Here is a 26,915-nt window from a genome sequence, read left to right on the forward strand (position 1 = left end):
CTTCGAGCAATTTATTCTGATTATTGGGAAATATTTGTGTGTGGCTTGTGGCCAACAGGTGGCAGAGCCAAAGTGGGCCAATTGCGGCTGCTGCCGACGGTTTTAGAGGTGTGTGTGAGTGTGCTATAAATTTCACAAGTGGATGCAGCAGTGAAGACTTAACGATCCGTTGTTCAGGCAATGATTTGCATTCGATTGCAATTAGAAATTCGAGAAATATCAGCCACATCTCAAGCACTCGACCACAGCGACCCCCCAGAGAAAGAGAGACCTTTTTCTTCTGCCCAAAACGCCTGCTCTTGGGGCTCTTGGGTCTCTTGGGTCTCTTGGGGGTATAATCAGGCGGAGAGCGAGACCTATCGTAGGTCAGAGACAGCGTATCGAACCACACAGATACACCCAGGTAGATGCATGGAAAGATGGATGGATAGCGGAGGATTATGGGGAAAGGTGCCTGCCTGGCCTCCTTCGCCTTGGACTGTGCTCTGCTCCACTATGATTAGGCAGCGATTCCAAATCGATGATGTCGAGGTGCTGGTCAATGGTCAGCCCCAACCCCAACCTCAACTCGAGCCCCAGCCCCAACTCGAGCTTAAGAAAAAATAAAAACTTGAATTGATTGGCCATGGCTCTTGTGTTGTTGTGTTTTGTGGCTGCAGGCTGGCGATTGTTAAGTCAAAAGCTTCAATTTTTTCCATTCGGTTTTTTGTGTGTCCCAAGCCGATCTCTGGTTCGGCTCGTTGTTTATTAAAAGAGTTTCTTGTCGGAGGAAAACAATCAGAGCCAACCAATTGATGGGAAATTGGGTCTGTCATTGGTTGGGGGCCCGGTTGGGGGCCTGGTTGGGTGTCCGGCTGGTTCATTGACTCTGGGGCGGGCGTGCGTACTGATGCAACATGCAACGGCTGCAACCTGATTGACGGCTCGTCTTGGTAATTAATGCAGCTCTGTCCCGCTGTCCCGATGTCCCGCTGTCCCGCTGTACGATGATGTAAGTGCCTCTGATTGACAATGGCAGTTAATAAGTAATTGATTATCCCGGTCCCAGGCAATCAATCAATTGAGATTGAAGCCGGAGCTGATTGGCAAGGAAGGGGCGTGCCTGTTAACTGCATTGCCCATGGGATTGTTTCTTCTCTGAAATGGAAAGTGAAAACATTTGTCGCCTTTGCTGGAAAAGCAGGGAGATCACTGAAGTATCTGCTGCTCAAAGTGTGTATCTTTCGCTTGGCCCATCTCTGCGATACAGACACAAATGCAGACTCTGACAGCTGTCAGGTCTCTGCAAGTGACCAGAAAACACAAATTTATTGCGTGCCAAAAAACCCAAATCAAACAAAAGAGCACACGCACCGCAGAGCACTGGTTCCTATAAATAGCCAAGACGACCGACCCTGGCTGCCCTTAAAACGCTGCCGGCAGGCAGTGCGCTCTGGCTGGCTTCTCGAAGGTGTTCGAGTTATGCGGCCAGACAGTTAGGCAGGGACCGGGCCGGGACCGGCCCCTAATCGGCACACAGACAGACCATCGCGATGGGGAGACATTCGCCAGATAAGAGATGCCACAAGACAGGAAATGGGCGGAAGTTTGGCCGCACTTCGGGCTAATCAATAGAAAGCAGCTCGAAAAACGACTTCCCAATGGTTCGAGACGAGGAAGTAGTTGGCAGATTCTGCATCTTGTGTCCCATTGTAAAAGAAAGTCTTTCGATTGAACGCTAAAGTAATCCCAATTATCTCTTCTTTTCAGGTAAGCAAATCGGGCAGAAGGAATGAGCTTTGAATGATTTCCTGAGCGGCAAGTAAGCGACAAAGATATATGTATTTGTTCGGGTCACCCAAGGGTTATCCCCATTCAGCCCCGAAGATGACCCTCGACGGAGCACCCGTGCATAAAAAAGAATTGTGGCCCAGACATAAAACCGTAGAACGGATGGCCACGGCTACCAGTTTTTAATTAGAAAAAAAAGCAGAAGAAAAAACCAGACTCGAGATCGCCAGAAGTTTTTCCAGCTCTCGTGTCTCGGGTATTAATTAACGACTTCCTCTCGGGCCTCGCCTCTCGCGGTGCTGCCTTTAGACTTCTTGTGTTTTGCTTTTTATTGCCATGCGAATGGTAATAATTATTATCATCATTACTTCTGCCGCTTATTCTCTTCTCCTCTCTTCTCGGTTTGGGCTGGCTTGTTTGCACTCCGGGCACATTTGACCCAAATCGGTAAACGCCTTGTCGACAGCACTGACCCATTTGGCCAATCGGCCACGGAAAATTCAACGCATTTTTATTCACGTTTTGGTGGTTTTCTATCTATGAATAAACAATCGGAAATCATCAAGAATTCAGACGAAAGATTTCTCTGTGACATCATGAATAAAACCTCTAGAAGCAGGAAATTTATATAAAAAAGTCAATTAAACATAGTTCGGGATAAATAAATGGCACGTCTCCTACGTCTCTCTCTCGGAGTAGCTTGGCAGCGAAGGAGAGAGTTGTCAGTCCTCTCGTTCTTTCGTTCTCTTCGCGGCTTGCTCTTTCCCAGTGAGACTTATACTCGAAAATATTCATCTCCTATATGGTCGTCTTATTATTATTATTTACTGAGTCACAGTAAAGATACAGAGATACCTGCCCCGCAGATGTTTTGAATCTGCATCTAAGTGCGGCCCAAGTCGATAAACTTGGCTCAACTTTCCAGCGCCCGCTGGCCAGAGAGCCAGAGAGCCGTAACGAATTAGTCAGTTAGGTAATCTGTCTCCTAAATTAAGCATCCGAGGTGGGGAAAGTGAAAGTGGCAGACTGCAAGCTGCAGATGTCGCTGTCGCGTGCATCGCTGCGTATGCGTAATATTTTGTCAAAATCCACAAAAAAAGCATCTCAAAAATGAGAGATGAAGAGAGATGCAGACAGAGTGGTAGGGGAGAGATGAAGAGAGGGAGAGCAAAGTGAAAACCGCAAAAGAAACCAAACCAAAGCAAATTGATGGCAATTTATGTGCAGAGCAGAGCCTAACGGGTAATTATTATTTACGCATTTATTGGTGCATGAAAATGTAAATTGCGACAAGATCACGATAGCAACAGCAACAGCAACAGCAACAGTGGCAGCAACAGCTACGGCCACGGCAACAGTGCGACCATGTTTGGTCAGGAAAGAAGCGACAACGAACTCGGGGGCATTCACCCTGGCAATCTTTAGCCAGGCTAAGTGCATCGCCAACACCAGAAACGAGGCAGGCATGCGTTTGGCGACAGCAACAGCAGCAGCAGCATCAGCAACAAGCTGGACCATGGACCATGGACCATGATCTTCAAAAACCTGCAACCGAAGAGTGCCCAGGCCCAGGTCCAGGTCCAGGTCCAGGCCATGTCCATTCCATGTGAAAGAAGCAAAAGCCTCGAAAGCCAGTTTAGCAAGTTTCGGACGGACCCCAGACAGACCCAGACTCAAGACTCAAGACTCCCGACTCCAGCCGGGGTCCGACTTGGCGGCTTGTTAGGGTTTTTAGCCGTGTCTCAAGTACAATTAGTGGAGCCATAGTTGATTTACCATTTGCCAGGTTTGGAAAGGTTTCTCTCTGTTACTTTCCGTGTACCCCATACCCCCCGCATTGATTGACAACTTCATAATGAGATTTGGTTGGAAGAAATCTGGAAAAATTTGATAGATCTTGACTCGACGATCGGGGAAAAGACTTGCACTTTCCATGCAGTGGACTGTCATTTCTGAGTCACTTACTTTCCATTTTCGTCCAGCTTTTCTTTCAATTGGTTTATAATTTATTTATTTGCCTCGCAAGAGCTCCATGAGGAAAGAGACTTCCATCCAAACAGACCTTGACTTCCACTTTCTGCTCGCGACGGAAAAAGCCTTTCGTATGGAAATGCTGTGTGACATTTCTTATTTACGAGTTTCCCATTTCTTTTGTTGGTCTATTTTGTCGGTGCTTTCGGTTTTGATGCTGCTGCTGTTTAGTCGCTTAAAATGATATATGGGCCCCCGAAAATGGCTGAATGGCTGAATGAATGAGTGGATGAATGGATAAACGGATGGATAGTTTGCATACATAATGCGGCATATGAGTGTCACTTTGCTGGATGCGATGGAGTTGTGTAACGGAGATGAATCTCGGCCAAGACTCCCCCTCCCTGCTGTCGAAGAGCGAACAGCTTTATGGACGGAACGACGTGCTTTAATTACAACTTTGACATTACTTGTACTTTCGAGAATTGCATGTCTAATTGCCGCTGTGCTCTTGGGTGCTTTCGGTGTTTCTGTGCTCGGTTTTTATTTGGCTTTTAGTTTTCATGACTATTGGCAATTTTTCATTGTTCAAGAGATGAACGAAAAGGCGAAACAGAAACCGAAACCGAAGCCGAAACCGAGACTGCAACTTTAGCTGGAGTCAAGACGAGTGAATGGATTTGCCACAGCCTTGGCTTGGCCAGCGTTTTTCCAGCTGCCGTACAAAACCAGTACAGCACTTGGGGGCTTGGTCATCGGAATCGGAATAGAAAAATGGAAATCGCCAAGGCGGTTATCGGCATCGGTAATCGCGCGAGTGGTGCGCGCCAGGTGCGACTTATGCAAGAGCCAAAGTTCAAGAAATTGGCACGCGTTCGACTCGCCCAAAAGTGGGTCAAGTTTTTAATGATTCCCTGGGCAAACAAAGAAGTGCGCTTGTTCTCTCTCCCATTGAGCTGAGCAGAAACCTTGCCCAGCCTCAACGCCAAGAGCCTCTCGTCTCGCAATGGTCCAGATATTCAGACACCAAACACTAAACCGTAAAAAAGCGCGATAAAAAGAGCATTTTTAATGGTGGCAAATACACATCCGAAACAATGGATGCCATGCCCCAAGAAGCCGCGAAGCCAAGAAGCCAAGAAGCCAGCCCCGAAATAAAGACCCTTAAAAGCAATTTTATTTGTCCCTGAGCTTAGTAGAAGGAGCGATGTGGTGTGGTGTGTGCCTTGAAGAGTGTAATAAAATACATTTCCAAACAGTTTTCCATGGGGTGGGGGGGATTTTGTTCAGGTACGAGCAACACTCGAGAAGATGTGGAGGTGCCACAAACCGCCGCAACACCCACCGAAACCACCCAAAACCACTTGAGAGTTCCTCTGTGTGCCGGGCGCAGAGTGCAGTGTTCAGTGTGCAGTGAATGGGTTTTAGTGCAATTTGTGGCTTCTACTTTGACTGTGGATTGTATGCCGGGCACGTAGTCGATGGATTTCGATTCGAAGTTGAGTCTCATGGGGGGATATGTATCTGTATCTCATTTATTGAGTGAGGCTCTCGGCTTGATTGGATCTAGATCGATTCATTCTACAGTCCATCAATAATTACCCCCTCCCTCCGTGGGGGAGGGGAGTTCAGTGAACCCCAAATTGTTGTGTGTCATCCGAGACCAAGCTGTGAAAATTAGCAATAAAAATATGCTTGCGATGACCAAATTAATGCCATAAAACCTGGCCAATTGATGTGTTTATCTTCCGTCCCAGATACAGCAACAAAAACTGGTTCAAAGCCATAGAAATTTACATGAAAAGTAGACTCACGAGAGGCCCTGCTGCTCGCTCCGACCGTCGCCCGCTGTGCTATCAAACGTGGGGCATCCACAGCCACAGCCACTGCCACATCGACAAAGAGTGATCTGCGATGATGACGGAAGGGATGCCACTTGATAATTTTCATTAGAAATCTTTTTTGCGCAACCCTCTAATTAGTTTCATATTCAAATTGAAGGCATTTGCTCCCTCTCCTTCGCTGGGGTTTCTGCCCCATCATTTCACATGTCGAGTGGGAGAGTTTTGACCCAATTTCGGCAAGCATTCTCTCCGAAATGTCTTTCTCCCTCGAATCGACTTCTGTTCAGCTCGGAGCAAGCTTGAAGCAAAAATAGTATTAAACTGTCTCGTCTATCTGTCTCGTGTTAAAAATAGTTCCATGGCCAATGAGGGCTCGTCTGTTTTGTTGTCCCCCACAATTTCCCAATCAATTTTCAAGGCAATTGTGGGGCATTTGTCTCTGGCTCAATCAATGGGTCACATACTCGTACTCGTACTCGTACTCTTATTCGAATTCGTATGAAATCGAAAGCAATTTCACTTTGCCGCCTAATTGTCAAAAAACTGACAAGCAACTGTCAGTCAATCAAATGTCAATTGTTTCACCCAGCTGTTGGTTTTCTCCCTACATCCAGTGACTTCTCTGCGGTGCAGACACCAGAGGGCAACAGTCTGGAAGCCAGCTGAGAGTGTACTCGTAGTTAATGAAAGGTAAGACGAGTAGGGTCACCAATCGACCGCAAAAGCAAGTGCCGAGAATAGCCAAGAGTATTGAGTATTATTAACCGAAGAGGAACAGAAAGCTGAGCTAGAACTATGGGTATAGGTATGGGCATATCAATTACAGCAGGGAATAATCTATAAGAGACAGAAGAGGAAACGGTTAAGCGTGTGCAAGAGACATGGATCGATAGAATTAATGAGACAAAATAGTGGTAATGGATAAGCAGAAGTCAGAGCCAGAGATAATATAATAAATATTCTACAAATTTACCAGAAATAAAACAAATAATGAACTTAAATATACTAGACACATACTAACAAAAATATCAAAAATATATCCAAATTAATAACCCAGAAAAATACTAAAAATATACCAAGATTTAAAATATACCAAAAATAAACAAATAATGAACTTAAATATACTAGAAATATACTAAAAAAAATATCAAAAATTTAACCAAATTAATAACCCAGAGAAATACTAAAAATATACCAAGATTTATGATATATGACAAAATAAAAACTACTTGTAATATAAAAAAAATACAAAAAAAAAATTACTAATATTATACGAATCATTCAGTTGAAATATCTATACAAAAAATACACTAAACATAAACTAAAAATATACCAAACATATAAAAAAATAATAAAATGGAGGAAGTTCCAAATACTACAATTTCAGCATTCGTTGGTGTCTTTGGTAGAACCCTCTCTGTCACTCCTTGTGTCTGTATTTCTAGGCTTTATATAACTATTGTCACATACCCGTAGATGCTCATAAAGAAACTATAATATCATTAATTGCCTTGATCGTGCCTTCGCTCTGTCACTCTGACACTCTGCGCCAGAGTGTGTCGCTCTCTTGATAATTGCTTCAATTATTTTCATATTATTATATGTTAAAATGCTTTTTGTTCGCTTCTTTCACAATTTATGTACGACTTCCTCCAGCCCCCTGCCATCGCTTCCCATCAGTGGCCACATCAATTCATTATGCCGCCTTCGAATCGGCCTGGAATGGGGAATGGGGCTGGGACTTGAGCCGTGAAAAGCTCTCATCTCATCTCGTCTCGTCTCGGCTGTGGCAAAGTGTGCTCATGTTCATTAACGCCAAAGTTGAGGCAATTGTCGCGCGAGTCGTCAACGTCGCTCTGCGCCTGCCTGCCTGCTCTGCCCTGCTCCTCCGCTTTCTGGTGTAATCTGAGCGGCGTGGCTGCCCCACGTTGTAGCTGGCAATTGCTCCGGGTATACGTATTCCATGGCTCATTGTAAAGTGCCAACGCCCCTTCCACACCCCTTTCGGTGGCTCGTTGTGGCCATACCCTCCAAGAGGCTATTCATGATTTGAAAAGCTTTTTGCTACGGACCGGACAGAAGGAACGAACATACACAATATGTCCAACATTTCCATAAACCACAGACAGTCGACGACTCCCTCTGCTTCTTTTGATGCGGAATTTGATGGAACTACTGCGAATAATATCGATCTGTAAGAGTATCCCATGATTCGGCTCTCGAAGTGTGACTTTTATTTCTTGTATGGTTTTGGTTTTGGTTTTGCTTTTGGATGCTTTGGTTTTGTCAGCTGTCAGCAGATTTCGTCGTGTGTTTTTCTCCACTTTCTGTATGGAAAGTGTGACATTTTGATTAGTTGATACTTTTTCGTAGTTGTTGCTGTTAGTGTTGCTGTGCCCTGGCACTTTTGTGATTGAACTTGAGGCGCTCTGGCTCTGGTGGGTTAATGAACATCAAGGTTGCGCAGACCATTAACCGCCAATTGAATAAGTGGAAAAGATTTTGTACATATGTATGTATGTATGTACATAGGTATGGGGCAGTGTAACTGAAGAATGTAATAAAGAGTCTGTGTGTGTGCCATAAAAGGGCTATAGAAATATTGTGATCGGACAAGAATGGTGTTCAATTTACTTGCTTTAGTTTCCAAGTATCCCTTGAACTTGTTTCTACTACCCTTCCAGAGGGTATATCAAAAAATATACTTTGGGTAGAGTTTCTAGGGCGACAGCTCGAACTTGGACAGATATGGATCCCTTCGTTGGGGTCTCTATCCGTCTGTAACATATACTACTACTATAGGTACATGTATCATATGCTTAATCGTTTGATATACATATGACACATCGTATAGCTGCTATCCGATAAGTGGCTGAACCCTCCATCTCTCTCCATCCCCCAGTGTGGCTTAGAAGCAAAGGTTGACTTTTCCGATATTTCAAAAGTAACAATAAATACCAGTTTAGAATTCTTCTTCTTCTTTTGATTCTTGATATTCATTTTACTATTAGAAATATGTTTATTAGCTGCAAAAATTTGGAAACCAGTTACATATCGAATCCATATCATCGAAGTATGTAGAATCTGGTATTTATATAGCAGAAGGGAGTTTTAATCAAGCTATTCGTTGCGATCCTTCTCCTGGATAGCGAGTAGCGATAGCAGAAAGCCGAGAGCGAGAGATCCAGAGAGCAAAGGAACGTCAGCCGACGCTGGCCGTTTATCGAAGCGAGAGAGAGGGAGAGAGGCCGCACCCCACCTCTCACAAGCCTTCGTATCAATCAAAGTCGAAAGTTTGCTTGGGATCTCCGCCCCCAGTCTACCCTCTAAGCGTCTCCCCGTCTCTCCCGTGGTACTGCGCGACTGACGCTCATCATTGTTGTTGACTCTATTTCGAAAACAAATAGGAGCCCCCGGGGGCTAATTTCGGGGCAGATCGTAACAGTTTCGTTTGGGTTTGCTTCCTGCATTTCCCGACAGACAGACAGACAGACAGACAGACAGTCAGACACTCAGTCGACAGACCCATTAACCAAAATTTGCAAATGCAGTGCGCCTGCCTGCAGCTGTTGCAGAGACGCAAGTACGATAACTACTGCGAGTACTTTGGGTATTTATTACTCAATCTGGAATCACAGTGGAAGACTTCCGCGACGAGGCATCTATATTTGAGCTTGTTTCCTTTGTGTTTTCCATTTCCATTCACGGTTACGTTTGTGTGTTTTCCATTTGCTTGCGTCTGTGTTTGTGTGTTGTGTTTGTGGGCAAAGAGAAATGCAGTCAACTGTCAAATGAGTGAGCCGTGAGCCGAAGCAGGGGAAAAGACTAAAAGCTAATTGTCATTTTCCGACAACAAAAGCGACAACTCGACTCCACTTCATTTCACCCGAAACGTGTGGGGGGCGGGTAGTGGGTGGTGGGGGGACGGGGAAGCAGGCACTTGACTGCGATTTTACGATTTTTATACGACTATTGCTGTTCCAGTTAGGGACGATAATGTATATACCAACAGCAACCGTTAACCTGCTGCACTTGTTACAGCAGGCAAAGGCTCCCCTCTCTCCCCACTCGAGCCATCTCTCCCCATTGTCTTTGTGCATCCGAACCGAACAAACGCTCGACTCGATAGACAGTGAAAAGTGTTTCTAGAACGGAAGTTATTAAATTTTTGTATTGTTTTTCCCCCCCCTGGGCCAATGCCAGATGGGGGCTACGGCTGGGGGGAGCGGCTCCCATTCTCCCATTCGGACTTGGCCAGTGCATTGACCACCATCCCAGAGGCACAGCTGGGGGATGGCCAGCACTTTTCGCGGTATTAGGGTTTATATGTCAGGCGACCCAGTGACATCTGTTGCTGTTGTTGGTTCCCTGGATGCTCTTCCCTAGGAGTGCCCCTGCGTTCATATTTTCTTTAGCTGAAAAATACCTGAGCACTGGCCTACACGAATGCCGTCAGGCATCGACCTAGCCCAACTGTGGCATGCCACAACATGCTCAACACTTTTCGCGGTGACCAATCCACAGCCGACCGTTGGCCACTTCCGCTCCCCATTTCGGGCGCCCGCTTGCTGGAATATATGCACATATAGGAGGGGGGATTAGCTGACATTTTGTGCCTGAGGTCATTACTTAGGGTTGGGGGGTTAGTGGGTCAATGGTTTATGGGGTCACGTTTTGAGGGGGTGGCGATTCGGATCGTGCATTTAGTTAGCTGGTTGATGCCCTCTCCCGTCCCGTCGATTGGGTGGTTGGTGGCCTGCTTCTGAATGGCGGCTTTTGGCATACGAAAATAATCGTAGCAATGAAAACTAAATGAATTTCACTTATGTTTCATGTCTGCGCGAAATTAAATGTAGCAAAAATGTTTATAGCATGTCGCCTGGCTGCTCGACTGCTCCCTGGCTCAGCTCTTTGTGCCCATTTTCTATTTATTTTCTATTTTCGTGGGGGCTCGCACTTTCTGGGCCACGCGAGGTAATTGTTAACCGAAATTTTGTGACAAATGATGCTTTATTTGCCCCTTTCTCGGGTGTGGTGCCATGCCCTATAATTAAATGGAGTCCCGCCCGTCGAAAGTGGGTCACGTGTGCCAAATGTGTCCCCAGCCCCCCGACCCACGAATCGAAGCGGTGCCATTTGCATGAGAAATATGCCCCCAACATGCATATCTCTGTCAGTGCTCGCTGAAATAGCTCCGAAATTACTGCATATTATGTGGAGGGTGGAGAGGGTGGAGAGGGCGAAGAAAGCATGCAAATGGTTGGGGCTCTCTTTATGTGTGAAGCGATTATGAAATTGGTTATGGCTGGGTAGACACTCGTGTTGCAAGTGGAATTGCATCTCACGGATGGCAGTACAACGGTACTGAGAACCCGAGCCCGGTTCTCGTCCGTTCTGCCGATCCCCCATCGAATTCCGATTATGCCTGGTATTCCTCAGCCTTATATGATCGAAAGATCAAAGCTCTATAATGTGTTTTTCCACCCCCCAGACGCTTCAAAGTGTCAAAAATTGTTTGGCGTTTTTGGGCCACAGGCAGACAGCAAATCAATAAAACTGATCGAACAATAGTCTGGAATCGTTTTCAATTTCATGCATGTGCCGCCTGTAAATCTATCGAATAAAGGCCCCATAGACGTGCGATCGAGAAATATGAAATATGAATAATTTTAATGATTCGTACGATTTCGGAGTTTCGGATCTTTGGCTGGCGACAGGCGACAGGCACTTGAGGCGTCAAGCAATCAAGCAATAAAAGGGAAACAATTATAACATTTCAATAATAAATCAAGCCGAGGCAGTGTTGCCCAATCGAGTTCTGGACAGCTTTTTGACCATCGTTGAGGCCATCGAGAATGCCAAATGGAGAGGAGACTCTCGCGAATCTCTCCTCTTGGCATTTCGCCGGGGAATGCCCAAATTTGGGACTCGGATTCCGATTCGGAGAGGAGATGGCACTCCTTCTCGTTCGACAATGTCTGACATTTTGCAGCTGGAGTCGAGTCGAGTCGAGTCGAGGGTGCATTTTCCTATGCAAAAACATACATATCCGAATGAAAATAAACAAAAAGAGGGAAAAATATAAGTTTATTTACACGAAGATCTGTCGAGTCAGCTCGAGCGGCTCTCGTACATAAATCTTGCATCGGGTCTGCCCAAAATGATGGCAAGTGTCAAAAGTCAACAACCAAATGTCACGTTTTGTTGTTTTGTTTTTATTTTATTTATTTCTGTACTTCGCCCCTCCTGCCCCTCTTCAATAACGAAACGAGAAGCACAAACAAATTCGCCGCCTCGGTAAGCAATTGACATTTATTAAACAACAAAAAAGACAGATCAGACCTTAAAAAACCGTCGGAGGAGAGGAGGGAGCAGGGTGCACTTGACGGAGTAAATGCACAAATTCGGTCTTTCGGGCGATTGAAATCATTTTTCTCGCGCTTGTCAAAATAAGACACAGCCTCTGGCCCATAAATTGACAAATTATTCCCATAAATTTCTCGACACTTTTATTGCCATTGTCATCGCAGTCGCAGTCGCATCTCCCCCCCTCTCCTCTCCACTCCACTCCTCTACTCGCATCTGGGGGATCGTTAATTCCGAAGACAAGCAACGAAATTTCTGTTTAGTGCAACTCAATTACTTTGAGTGGCCAATTTTCTTCTCCTTCTGCCGACACTTGACGTGGAAATTTCAAATTAATGCCATCATATTTTGTGTGTTTTAATGCGGAGGGTCAGCGGAGCCCTGGATTATGCAATGGGGAGCAATAAAAAATGCTAACTAAATGACTGGTTTTTAAAGTTCAGTGGGGGTCAACTTTCATTCGGACCTCAGACGTAATGCGACGTAACGTGATCAGAGTCCGAGAGCAGAACACTATTGTTGGGAATTTTGGGAAAAATTGATACGGGAATACGCAAAACTTCATCAAATGAATCCTTGAAAACGGCGCTGGTTGTTTAGTGAACCGAAATTAGTTAATGGGACCCCAAAACCGTGGGGAGAAAATATGCACCGAGGGCTTTTCGACATTCAATAATTTAAATTATAATTTTTTAATATTCGAATATTATTTGAAGAACCTAAAGGCTGTACGAATAATGTACATACATACTTTATTATATTATAGGATAATGTTATAAAAGAAAAGAGAGCAATTTGTACTTCAGAGTCAATGTCAGGCTGCTCAAAATAATAGGTACACTTTAAGTTTTGTTATGAAAAAAGTTTGTTAACTGATTATTATTATTTTTTTGTTGCCTAAATGGGGTTTATAGTTAATATCCGATGTATCCACCTTGATTTTTTGTCACCTTTATAATTATTTTTGGCGTACTTGTAATAAGCGTCTGGCAGGTGTCTCATACCTCAATTTTTGGACGCCCTCGCATAATTTTTGATTATTTGAAAATGAAAACTTAGCTAATTTTGTTTCGTAAATCTTCCCACAAGTTTTCGATTGGATTTAAGTCGGAAAATTTAGGAAGCCACTTTAAAACGTCTATTGTTTGGTCCTCAAAAAAGTTGGTCAAAAGCTTAGATGTGTGCCTTGGGTCGTTATATTACTTAAATACCCAATGGAAACTCATGTTTTCTTCAGCATAAGGTAGCATAACTGTCTGCAATCTGGGTTTGTATTGCTCAGCGTCCATTCTGTTCGTTGTCAGGAAAAATGGACCTACGCCGTACCAGGATGAGCAGCCCCATGTCTTTTAGCTGGCACCTCCATGTTTGAGAAATTTTTTGTTTGAAACATGGATCAAAATTCTTTCGTTTAGGGCTTCCTACATTGCTTTCACATTCATTCCCTAATAAATTTATTTTAGTTTCGTCGCTCCATAAAAGGCTTCTCCACTTTTTCTCTCCGGCGCATCCTGCGCAGTCTTTATGATCTTTAGCAAAAGTTTGCCCCATGGCTAAATTTTTTTGACGCGTAAGTGGGACCTTTCTTTCTATTCTCCTTGGAAGGCTGGCTTGTTGTAGCCGTATACGGATTGTTGGAGCACTAACTTCTAGTGCAATTTCTGATGCAATAGCCTTTGACGACTTAAATGGGTCCTTATTTCTCAAAGAAAAGTATGTAGTGGTCAAGTGTTATGGTTGTTTTCCGTTGCTTTCCGCGAGTTTCCTGACTAGGTTTTAATTTTTAAAGCATTGTAACAAAATTATGAGACCTTTTCATTAATTTGGCAATGGCCCGAAGAAATTGGCCTTCTTTTTTCAGACTAAGAACCAATTGGGCTGTACAATAAGACTTTCGGCCTATTCTTGTAAGAAAAAAATAATTATTTGTTTATATTTAGACTGTTGTTAAATGAAATGGATGTTTAATTGCCAAAAGTCAAGAATTTCCAAATTATTCACTTGATATTCAAAATTTACTGACACTGTACCTATTATTTTGATCAGCCATAATGTGATGTCAACTCGCAATTTCGCTTAAAGCTCTGTTATTCGGCGGTTTCCCTGTTTCATTTTTTTGTCACGGAACTGCAATACATTGACAAATGAAACATACCAAACAAAATTTTGTTTTCAACACTTAAAGTACGATAAAACTAATTATTAATGAAAAGCTTCAAGGTGTACCTATTATTATGATCAAGTGTGTACATATGTGCGAAAAAGTGCCATTTTTGTTTGAGTTCATTTTTATGAGGACCCCCTCCCCCCAAGTAGAACATTTTAATTTTAATAAGAACAGATTATATAAAGATGGGTCTTTAATATAACAACATTTTTGTGGGCTTATACAGTACGAATAAATGTTGGTCATACTGTATATCGAGTTTCTAATTGTTACGATAATTAGCTTTTTCACTAGCTGTTGCTAATTACAATAAAAAATCAATAAGGTACATTTATTGCTAAGGGAACGCGAAAGTATGTACATGTGTATTTTGAGTGCATGACGATCGGCGCAAAAGTCATTGCAAGGGCTGGCGGGCCGAACTGCCCGTGCCCTACGCAGAGAGTCTTAGAAAAGAGTGGGTGAGAGAAGGCGAATGTCAGAGCAGCTCGTGGCTGCTGCCAAGCCGAGCACGAACGATAGAGCGCGAGAGAACAACTGGATGCTATACGCTATAGCTGTAGAAACGAAGCGAGGAAGACTGAATAGAAAGAAGAAAGAACGGCCGCTGCCGTGCGTAAGCATATGCGGTTAACAGTGCGGTTCATCTACAGTGGGCAGTGCAAGTAGCGAACAATTAAAGGGATTTACGTTGGCCAGCGCGACTATGATTTAGCTACGATGTTTATTGAATAAATATAACCCTAGCCCTTTGCCTCATACATTGCTCTTTTCGCTTACCATCTTCCACCGTCCTCTTTTTTCGGCAACGCAATTCATGGGCGCACATTTCCTTCTCGGTCGAACTTGGCAACAGCAAGGGCCACTGTCCACCACGAGCCAGCTCTTATCGCCTTTAGATCTTACGATCGATGCCCTCTCTGAGAGAGTCTCTCGTTTACGCACTCTCCAACCGACGCTGCACTCCAGCAACAACAACGCAATAGGCAAATCGAAAAAAAGAACGGCCCGCAAAGTAGCAAATCTCAAAAGTAGAACCGACGAGCATACACTCGTAGAAAAGGGGGATACCAAAGAATACACTTCCAGAATTAAATTGAATATTCGGTTTTTAAATAAATTAAAGTGATCTAAAATAAAATTAACATGTCCTCGTTTATTCCCGCACATCCAAAAGACTTAACTACGGTTTTGTATTGATAGGTTCTTGAAACGATAATATTGGTCCAATACCCTCGGATTGGTCCAAAATCATCTCTGGCTCGCGCCCGTGAGTCAGTGGGAACCCAAATGAGACTTCGATTTGAGATGCGATCTGATATTGAGTTGCGATTTGGAGGTTTTCCAGTACCCACAGCACAATTATTCAGGGCAAGAAGAAAAAATCACGAAAGCCATCTCGAGGCCAAAGACAGACCCAAACAGAGCTCGGCCAAAGACATCTTCGTAAACTTGAGAGCCAAAAGACAGACAGACACACACAGCATTGAGTCTGACATTTGAGTTTCAATGTCGCTAATAGAAATTGCAGATATCTCTGAGATATCTCAGATATGGGGTGGGTGTCGCAGCAATGACAAACGATCCAAAAGATCTTGGGGTTTTTTTTCCATTTCAATTGAAATCAATGCAAAACCAAGCAATCGGTTTCCGAGGCGTGTAATTGTTGGAATGAATTACAATTGATGCCAGTGGCACAGTCTGGGTCTCAGTCTCAATTGATTTGTCATATGAATCTGAAAAGAGAACAATGCGCAGTTGTGGCCGTCAGCAGCGACACCTTTGCAACGGTACGATCTAAATTTAGGCACAGCCACAGCCACAGCCTTGCAGTCGGCTTTGGGGGGTTCAAAAAACTTTCGCTTATCAAATTACCTACGCCCAGACCCATGCCCATGCCCAGACTTAACCCGAGACGTGGCCCCACTCTTTTGGGTCTTTGTCTCTCAGCTCTCTTGGCTTTCTACACAAATTGCAAGAGAAATGGCAAGCCCAAAAAGTGCATTTAATGACAGCCAGACAAGACAGTCTGACTGCCTGACTGAATGACGGACTGGCTAAATCCAAACAACGAGAAACACAACTCAGAAACCGAGTTAAGAGCTAACTTCGGCCGAGTCTGCAGCAAAAAGAAGGGCAAAACGCGGGCATAACTAACGACTTAACAAGCAGACAATACAACTCGGAATATATATAGGAAAACTCTTTAGGAAAGCCCCGACCCAAACCCGAACTCCAATTCCACTCCCACTGTCGTGGTGAACAGGGAACTGTCGAGAGTTTGATGACGAGAGCGAATGCTGTAAATTATAATTTTATGACAGAAAAGTTTTAAAAGCCAATAAATTTGTACCTGGGATGGAAAACCCCGAGGCCAGCAGGCCAAGAAATATGGCGGAAAACTATTGGAAAAGATTGTCGATGGTACCTTGAAATGTGGGGACCTGTTCGAGATGCACTGAGAGAAACAAGTCAACTATCGACCACAACTGGAGCGAAGGAGTAATACCCACGATCCATTTAGTGTACGCTTTCATTATGCCTCTATTCATGAGGGAACTTTTCGAACAAACTTAACTTTTCGCTGCACTTACCCTCCCGAAGGGGGCTGGCCTCGCGAGTGTAGTCTGTCGAAAGGGTTTAGGGAGGATTATTATGCATATTGAATGCGAGTCCGTGTGCGAGTGGGAGTGCGAGGCGACTGGCGACTGGCGACTGGCAAATGCACAACGAGCCAGAAAGGTGAGGCACAGGGAAAGGGTTCATAATTGGCCGTGACTTTGGTTTCCAAGTTTTATGCCTGTCAGCCGCTGCACTTGGAGGAATGGGATAGCCGGGAATTGGTTGGGTTGGGTTGGGGTCTGGTTCCAGAGTGGGTACGTAGTACCGGGAAGACCTTTTACGACCCCTTTTGAAGAAAATATGAACAAAGTTTTGGGCTTTTGATGACGCCGCTTGTCGTCGCCGCCTTGACAATGAAAACTGCTAACTGCCATGGACTCTGGCTGTCGCTCCGACTGACGGACTGGGTTCGGTTTATGGTCTGTGCTGTGCTGTGCTCCCTGACATGTCATTGATATTGTCGTTTCGGGGGCGTTTCTCTCCACCATTTATCGTACAGCGATTTGGGTTTTATTTATGGTGTGCACTTGGAATGCGCACTGCTCGCCGATGCTATATTATTTATTATAATGATATTTCTTTGACTTCTCGTTGTGGTTCGTTGGTTTCCCAGCTACCAGTTACCGGTTACCGGTTACCGGTGCACCCACACCCCCTGCGGCGGTTAAAGGGTTAAAAGTCAAGGGCTTATACAACAAAAACCTTTTGTTTTGCTAACGTATTTTAATGTATTTGTACCTTTTCTTTTCCTTATTTTCAGTTGGCCCCAACAACCAAAACAAATGCAAATGTGCGCCCCAGAGACGTGCCACCCCGAAAGTTATCAATCGTAAAACGTTGGAGGAGTGGAGAAGAGTGGAGAGTGGCGAGAACTCAACCGGTTAAGCGGACAAATCTCCTTGGATAAATATCTTCTTCTGGATAGAATCGACAATACACAAAAGTCGCCAAAATGTTGGATCGATGCGAAATGCCGGTAAGTCATTCAGCATCCGGTATAACAGATCTTCTTTTCCGAATCCTTTTCTGAATTGTTAAAAATTCAAGAGTGTATGATCCTCAGTTCCCCTGATCGAAGATCGTTTTCGAAGAGATCCAACCATGCAAAAAATGGAAATGTTTTTCTAAATTCTTTGATAAATATGTACAACAAATTTATTCATTCAAATTGTAAACAATATGAAGTGGAGCACGAATCGAAAATATATGAAAGGCAGGCGCTTTTTCAGCCTCTTTTTGGGGCATCGATTCTCGGGCTACAGTCCCCTCCAGGAGGAGGATCATAATACCTGCTGTTCGAGGGATTGCAAATGTTTCATGGGTATCGCTTCGTCTGCTCCACAGATCCAGCTGGACAATGAGAAGCTGCGACGAGATGTGCGGCTCTCCAGCTCCCGCCTGGACCTGCCTCAGCTCTGCAATGGGTCGCGGCGCGGCCTGGATGGCCACAACAACCATGTGGCAGTGAATGAGGCCGTCACCACAACGACGTCCCTCAATGGCAACAGCAACAGCAGCCACAACAACAACAACATTGGCTCCCCCGTCTCCTCGTCGACCACCAACAGCAGCAGCAACGGTGGCAACGAGCGCGGCTCCTCCACCAAGTCCAACAGCAGCAGCGGCAGCGGCAGCTCCGGCAACTCGGCCAGCAGCACAGGCAGCGGCGAGCTTAAGTGCAACACGCCCATGACGCCATCTGGTAAGGAAAACCAAAACCAAAGACCCTCAAAATGGGAGTGCGAGAGGGGATAGGGATGGGGATAGGGATGGGACTCTGGGGGCTGCCTGGAATGCCTGGCTGAAGCTCAATGCCAATTAGAGAAGGATGAGGATGCCCCACAGCCATTTGATCCGCTCTCGTCTTTCCGCCTCTCCTCTCCTGCTCACTAATTAATTTTATACAAATTGTTAGAAAATAAAACAGCCATTGAGGTCAGGGTCAATGGGGGACTCTAGAGTGCGGCGTTTGCCACATGGGAAAATTCTCAATTACTTTTGCTTTTCAGTTGGTTGTAAATGCAAAAAGAGAAATTCTGTTTCATCCCAAAAATTCATGGCAAAACAGTTACATTTTTGACTAAATCAAAGCTCACTTTGCACATTTCATATATATTTTCCTAATGTTTCCATATTTTTGTTCCCTTGATGGATTTCGCCACGCAATCACAGAGCTGGTTAAGAAGTTCCGCAACTACCTGACCGATCTGGAGTTCGAGGAGCTCAAGGTGTACAAGGAGGTCTGGTACTTTGGCCAGCACGCCAGCAAGAACTACAACAAGCCCGCCCCCACAGCCAACACCACGAATCTGGGCTATGACGACGATAATGGCAACTACAAGATCGTAAGTGGATCGCTGGATCCCCCCCACCCATATACTACTGACATTACTGACTGGATTTGTATTTGTTTTCAGATCGAACACGATCACATAGCCTTCCGTTACGAGATTTTGGAGGTGATTGGCAAGGGCAGCTTCGGGCAGGTGATCAGGGCCCTAGACCACAAGACCAACACACACGTGGCCATCAAGATCATAAGGAACAAGAAGCGCTTCCTCAACCAGGCCGTTGTCGAGCTGAATATCCTCGACGAGTTGCGCGAAAAGGACGCGGATGGATCTCACAATGTCATCCACATGCTGGACTACACATATTTCCGCAAACATTTGTGCATTACCTTCGAGCTGATGAGGTGAGTCCTCGCGGTTTATGCTTGGGGAGACACTCATCTGTGACGTCAATGCAGATTAAGTAAGCCTTGGATTCGGCTGCCAGTCACGAAACGCCACACAATATATAGACTCTGCTCTGGCTCTGGCTCCGCTTCAATTAAAAGCGCGTATAACTCGCATTTCTATTAACATTCTGCCAATTATTTGTGCCAACTTGCATGTTGCGTGTTGGCTGGCCATAAAATTGTGGCTATTATTAATTTCCATGCTTCCAAGTGCCTAGCACGCATTACCGAAGTCCTGGTGCCTCCAACATACTCACATATGTGCGATGTCTACCCATTTTGATTGTTCTCCAGTTTGGTTTTATTGGTGGACGTATCATATGGTTGGGTTTCGGTTCGGTTCGGTTCGGTTCGGTTTTGTTAGGCCCATAAATTCTGACTGCTTGTTTATGGCCTCCTTATAAATGCTCTTAAGTGGCATTCATAATTCGTTTTACGAGTGTTTTCACTTGATCACTAGATTTGGCTTCACCCTGCCATCAATCCCGGCTCTAATGCGTTTTCCTTCCACCCATTTTCCGGCCAAACAATATAAATTTCTATTTAATTTCCTGGCCCTGGTCCTGCCCCTGCCCCTGCTCCTGCTCCTGCTCCTGCAGCCGACTGTAATTTTACATGCCACAAAAGCGCAAACAAGCGCCCGACGCAGACACAATCTGAATCAAGTGCACCCACCGCAGGCGGCGCTCGGCTATCAATTTCAATTTGAATGTTGAATGTTGTGTGTTGAGTGTGTGGCCTACTTGCAGGCGCAGCAACGTGTGGCACGCCTCCTCTCGTCATGCGAGTGTGTGTGCCATGCTTAGGCCCGACCTGTTGTTCGTGGCACCCTTGCCGTGGGATCAGATGGATCCCAGATGGAGCAGGGGAACATATGTATATCCTTGCAGCCGTGGCGTAGAAATCTAATTGATTGGCATGCCTCGACCTGAGCAGGGAACCTCAGGTGTTGATATAGTAGAGGCTATGTCCGGGGAACGGGGACGGAGACCGGAACCCACTGCATACGGCTATGTCAAAGTTTAGACAGCGAGCAACGCAAATATGGTAAAAATAAGACTCGTTGCAAATGCTACATCGTGAGCAGCACGCGATGCAACACAGCCATAGTTGGTGGAAAGCGAACGTCGAAGGTCGTCCTTTTGTTGTTGTTGTTGTTGTTGCTGTTGTGTTTCCCTCTCCGGTGCCTCTGACATTTCCGTCAGTCGCCGGTGACTAATTTGTCTTAATTGCCAGCCTACGAAAGTTTTTCGCTTTTTTGCATTTTGAGGCTCCATCCAGTTGACATTTTTGAGCACTGATTTGGGGGATTCGGGGGATTTGAATGGGCTAGTGGCACGCCATCGGAGAAGCGGCCTCCTCCCTCTCCTCTGTGCTCCTCCCTAATTGCAGACAACGCTCGGCAGTGGATGGAGAAGCCGAATTGAATCGTTAATCCAACATCATCCATCCCCCGGACGGAAATTTAATTAATTATTTGCCCTGCGACTAATTAGCCGCAAAATCGCTGTTTTTGTTTGTTTCTTCGAGGGCGCACTTGTTCTTTTTCTTTTTTTCTACTTTGCTCTTGCCCTGAAGAAGTTTGCCCGCAATGGGAAAACTTTGTCCGAGTGCGGTCCGAGGGGCAGCACATGGGAAGGGGCGGGCTGGATGGCAGGGAACCGCATTGACAACCCGGTGGCAAGTTTTAAAGTTTGTTTTGAACGAGTAAACAAATTGTATGGTAAGTTTTACGTAATTAAATTCACGTGCACGCAATTTAATCTGCATGGCCCCTCCACGGGGCCTGCTCCACCAGGGGGCAGAGGCAAAATGGGATTGAGTTCGGGTGATTGGATTAGTGGTTTAGGTCTAAGAAACAATTCTTGGGGTTGGATGACAGGAGGATAGCAATGACTAATTGGAACATTTCTCTTCAAGGTTCACTTGATCTAAGGCAGTGACACTTGTGTACATAAATAGTAGTCGTGGAACTCAGTTTCTACTATTTTCACATACATCGGCACATATCCTGCGTATGCAGCCCAAAAGTATGCACTCGAAAGCGGCGAACTCTGGAATTTCGTGTTCAAAGAGCGAAACGGAAGCTTCGCTTCAACTGATTTCTGGCTACAATAATAGACCGATCACAATGTTTCTGCATTCAAATATGATAATTTGTATGATTCTGATTCAAATCTTCGAATCATCTTCATGATTTTTCTTTTTGGTAGCGGACCGTGGCAAAGATAGATTCCAGATAGCTGGACACAAAATCGGGTTGCTATAGCTCGGCTATTGGTGCTGACCTAGAAAATACATGCATACTTTATGGGATGCGTAACGGTGCCTTTTGGCTGTTATCTGTCTCAGACTCTCTAATGCTGCAGTTGCCGAGAATGCAAAAACAAAATACGCACAGTGTATCTCGACACGACTCAAGTCTCCCTGGTGAGAGTTTTTCGTTTATTTTTTAACTGCTGATCTCCATGAATTTAATAGTATACCTCCCTGTACTCTGCAAGAACTGGGCTTGGACATTTTTTTCGGCTAACGAAAGTTAATTCTCATTTTGTGGAAGTCCCTAAATGGCAAGGAAGGTCCGCCAAGCTGATTAACTAATTAGCAGACTGCCCTTACTGTGTGTGCAAATATGAAACCTAATCTGTGTCTGTGTCCCCAAAGTGCCACACACACGCCCACTCATTCAAGGACTTAATTTCGCAAAAAGGACAGAGAGTGTCATGAAGAGCAGCACCGCACCGCACCGCAGCGAAGGATGGTAAAAACTAAATTGACGCCAAGTGACACATTTTCGCAAGAACACACACACACAAATACACAAAGAGAATGTCTGGGAAACATTTGGATGGTTTTCCCTCCATTCGACCCTGGCAGGTGGCAGCTTCAGGCTCGTCTGGGACTTGTTTTAGCATTATGAGCCACATAATTCACAGCGACGGCTATAAAATGGGAGCTGTGCCAAAGACAGCGAGCAGAGGGCGGAAGATATAGCGACACACACACCACACGGAGCGCCCATAGCTATGCAGCATATTGCCCCAATGACGATGACGCAGCTTCGCTTTCTCGTTTCTGGCCAAGAACATGCCTCAGCTGCCCTGTGGATGCGGCCAAGTTTCTGGCTCTGGCCCTGTGTGGGTGTGTGCCTGAAGGCACATAAATTGCAGTCTAGTGCTGCCTGGGCTCCCCCTCCCTGGGCGGGACAAGGGAGGAACCCACTTCCACTCTCTCAGCGGCTGCTGGCCATGTCATATGTCAGGATTTAATTTCAATTTTTATGACCCATAACGAGATGGGGACAGCGATAATGATCGGGGAATTAATTTGGTTTGAAAGTCAGTTTAGCCGCGGAATGAAATTTAAATACAGATGAAGGTAGTTCGGAAGGTAACTGCCTTGAGGAGACCGATTCTGGAGTCGAAACAGAGGAGTACATTCCTAAAAGATTGCTCCCATGGATCCCACCTGATGCGGCGCATCGATGCTCAAAATTCTGCAAAACAGAATGCCCGATAATGGCAAGAACAACATACATGTCATGTTCGTGACGCGGAGCAAGTCTTTGCTTAGCGTAGCACTACATCAGGAAAGGATCCTTCGCGCATAAACAGCGGGGTCTTGGACTTCGCGTAAGACCTTTCAGGCCTTGAATATTGCTCGTACGAGCATTTATGTGGAATTTATTCCGGAATGGAACAGAAGCAGTGAAACATTTTCATTTAAGTGGAAATGATAATTAAATTACGAATTCATTGAAAACTTTCCTTAAGCTCATCGCATAAATCAAAGTTAATTAAACGATTGAAAAGCTTTCAACAACCGGACGGAATGGTGTACTGTCCAAAGTGCTGACAACACCTGCGCTTGCCCGTTCATCGCATGTGCATACATATATGCACCATATGCAGAATCAAAGTGAACATTGAAATTAAATTGAAAATGTCCCTTTTTTATGCGTTTTGTGACCCACTTTATGGGCGCCGGATTCCTACTCGTACTCACACTCCGAGTCCCACACAACCAGCCACACCCTCTGCCACGGCCAGTCCAGCCGCCTCAGAGCCGATCAATAGAAAACAGATGCAGCATGTGGTCTGGTCCTGTTTCTGGTCCTGGTCCTCCCGTCGGCCATGTAATTGACTATTTCTGACAGGCTGCCTCGCTGCCTCGCTGCGTGTGGCAGTGACATCCACGACTGACAGGAGACGAGGACGCGTCATCGCCGGCACTGGAGCACTCCTGCTGGCCAAGGAAAAAGAAATGTACGAGCTGAAATGATTTTTAATTAAAATGCAACATGCGGCGAGCGGTGTGCAGGGGCGTGGTCTTGCAAATGAGCAGAGTCCTGCAAGTCTATTTTTTAAATTAATTTTTGCACTTAGCGCGCGTGTAAATTGCAATTTAAGGAGACTGAGGAGCAGCAAGGACCGCAGAGAGAGGGGGATCAGGGGGATCCTGTGGATTGAGTTACCAAGAGAGTAAACATTCCTCCGAGCCGTGCTGAAAACGTTGATGTAGGTTATTATTATGCCGTGCCAGGACACAGTAATTACTGCTAATTGACATTTCCCGAGCATTGCGTTTGTTTGACGGTCCGTCAGGAGGGGGCCAGGAGGCAGCAGCAGGGCCAAGGCCAAGTTATTTGCCATCTGGTGAAAGGTGAAGAAGACTCCCCCTCTCTGTCTCTGGTGGAACATCTCATATAGAACTGTTTCCGTGATTATTAATGGTTCGGTTCTGCCGACTGTCACAGGACCGTCGACGACTAATTAAAATGTGCCACACAACGAATAGAAACGAGAGAGATATTTTGTTTGGGATTAGGGCCTTGGGCCGTCGAGCCAAGGTCGAGCCCCGGCCCAGAGTCGTCCCACAGTCCCAGGGACTGGGCATCATTAATTCAAGAGGCTTTCTGCTGGTGGTTCAGTGCTTAAGCTGCTTAACTCGAATATTTATGGATATTTAAGAGGGAATCCACTGAAAATGGATTTATTTTCAATCTTTTCCAGGAACACTCCTTAATATTTAATGAACTTTCGCCTGGCAATCGATACCCCCAATCCACCCACTGCTCCACCAAACGGTGACGCGGTGGAATTTGCTATGCAAATCAGGACAACAGCAGAGATTGAGGCGCCTCGTCCGGTCCCAGTCGCTTGTCAATCAATTTCAAGGCGCTCTTTTCACTTTCCCCAAGAAAACCAATTTCGAATTTATGCTGAAACTTGCCAAAAAAAAGTTTTCCCTTCCGAGCCGAGCCAAGTTGAGCCGAGGTGACACAGTTCTCGGTGCGGCGACAAGTTCATTTGTGGCCAATTGACAGCCCTGAAATAAGCCATGAAAAATGTGTTATGGTCCTGCGAATATCCCCAGACTTAGCCGGCAGTCGGTGACAGATACACGGATACTCGACGTACAGATCTGAGCTGGAGATATAGTAGAATAGTAGACCTTCGAAGTTGATGTTGTTTATGGTGGGCGTATTATCCATTCCGTTCACTTTCACTCTCTCTCTCTCTCTGTCTCTTTGCCCCTCATGTGGGGGCACTCTCCTTTCTGCCCCTTTTCGGTGTGCTAAATGCAGGCATTAGTGGCTCGTTACAGTTGCATGTTGCAGCTGCAGAAGGAGCAGGGCGGGGCGCAGGGCGCTGGAGCAAATCAATCAAATTACCAACGGAATTTCGGCACGGAAAAAAGCGCCCAGACCGCCACAGCCGGGGCCCCAGCAATTCTCAAGTTCAGGGCAGACTGCAGACTCGTGGACTTTTGACATTGGTTCTATGTGGCATGTCATAATGCAGTTATAAGGTGCATTCCACCGAGCATGCCCCTACACACATACGAGTATGCGCCACTGGGCCGATTTGCCGATTGAAATTATGACATTTTGATGATTTCCTTATTGGTTTGTTATAGACCCTCTGCCGTCTGTCTGCCAATAATTGGGTCCTCGTAAAATCAATGGCAATCCCTCGGAAATTCGTGCTTTAAAGCCGCCGCGGCGGCACTTAAAGCCTTGCCATTTTGGTATTTCGCGCTGCCTGCTTTCGGGCGCCAGTCGGTGCATTGGAAAAGTTTTCAAATTAAAAGCCCCGTGACCTTTGCGGTCTGTACTGCGCTCTCGCTACTCTCTCCGCTCCCCTCAAAGCCTCGACAGTCATCTATGCCATGCCATTATGTGGCCTGAAGGGGCGAAGACACGCGGCCTTGACGCCTCTTTTAAGCCCAGGCCCAATCAGCTTAGCGGGCCTTTCGGAGCACTTAGCAGCTCGTATGTAGATGGTTGTGTGAGGTCGGAGAAAAGGGAAAAGGGCCTCTGCCTCAGCCGACATAAATTTTAATTGGATTACCCCATGAACCATCCTGTAGAACATGGGCCTTTAAGCCTCATGTTAATATATGTGGTATTCCTTGCGTGGGATGAACACTTTCATTTTCCTTCTCTTTAACAGCAGCTTTAACCTTTGACCTCCCTCCTACACACACACACACACACACACATCCGCCTTTCTGTCGTCTCATGCCATCGCCAGTTATTGCTTTCGGCATTCTCCATCTCTACATAGTATACGTATATGGGTCAAGCCTGTCAAAGGAGCACTCACGAACAGGCGATGAAGTTATTGATAGCAGGCTCGAGAGGAAACGGAAATGGTGGCGACTTCATAAGTTTAGATTTGTGGAGGATGAATGAAGGAAAATCTGCAGCAATATGCGAAGAGATGAGTCCTGGGGCTGCCACAGAAACTCATCAATCATCCGTGCTACCCGCACCGTACCCACTGTATGCCATCAATTGACCAAACTTTCGCATTGATCAACTTTGGTTATCGTTATCCTTCCCCCCCATTGCGTGGTGGGTGCTGGCTTGGTTGTCTATTTGGTGGTTACATTGACATTGAGGGACAAAAGACTCCTTTGTTATCAGTTAATTAATCGCCAAAAATCGCCGAAACTGCGAATGCAAAACCTATTCAGACAACAGAGGGGAAAAGCCCAGCTAATGGGTTGACAAAACAAGATACATTTCTGCCCCTGAGGGGAGGGGCTGTACCGTGGAACATTTTAGAGTATTCTTTAATATTCTTGCGACATATTCCAGAATGAAATCTGCAATTGATTGCTTGTGCCACTGTGCCTGAGCCGTCGGTATTCTGGCAGCTCTTTTTGGCTCGTTGTTGGTTTTTTTGTCGTTGTCTGCTGGCTGCTCCGACATTGTCCATAAGGTTGCTCCTGCCTCACCTGCTGACGTTGAAGGGCTGAACGGCTGAACGTTGAATGCCTAAATTTGTGCCCGACATGCAATGGAAATTAATTCGATGCATGTTGCCCCGTGTTGCCGGTGCTCCGGGGCGGGCTTTAAGCGGCACAGCCGGCATTTGACTTGCCTCCGTGCTCGGCGTGCACCATTATACTGCACGGACTCCACTAA

The 26,915-nt window shown here is 45.6% G+C and overlaps 1 protein-coding gene across 2 annotated transcripts in view; it reads left to right on the plus strand.

The window, feature by feature from the left end:
* Window positions 1-26,915, plus strand: part of LOC6598087 (dual specificity tyrosine-phosphorylation-regulated kinase 2) — a 54,673-nt gene that overhangs the window by 24,808 nt on the left and 2,950 nt on the right. For both annotated transcript variants that reach the window (XM_026987425.1, XM_002023223.2), the window contains 4 exons: window positions 17,501-17,716; window positions 18,085-18,442; window positions 18,913-19,085; window positions 19,158-19,435. In XM_026987425.1, the coding sequence (XP_026843226.1) occupies window positions 17,693-17,716; window positions 18,085-18,442; window positions 18,913-19,085; window positions 19,158-19,435 (833 nt within the window). In that variant the 5' untranslated portion in view covers window positions 17,501-17,692. The remainder of the gene's footprint in view (window positions 1-17,500; window positions 17,717-18,084; window positions 18,443-18,912; window positions 19,086-19,157; window positions 19,436-26,915) is intronic.

This window comes from Drosophila persimilis, unplaced genomic scaffold (genome assembly GCF_003286085.1).
Source record: "Drosophila persimilis strain 14011-0111.01,24,50 unplaced genomic scaffold, DperRS2 tig00000124-arrow-pilon, whole genome shotgun sequence".
NCBI lineage: Eukaryota > Metazoa > Arthropoda > Insecta > Diptera > Drosophilidae > Drosophila > Drosophila persimilis.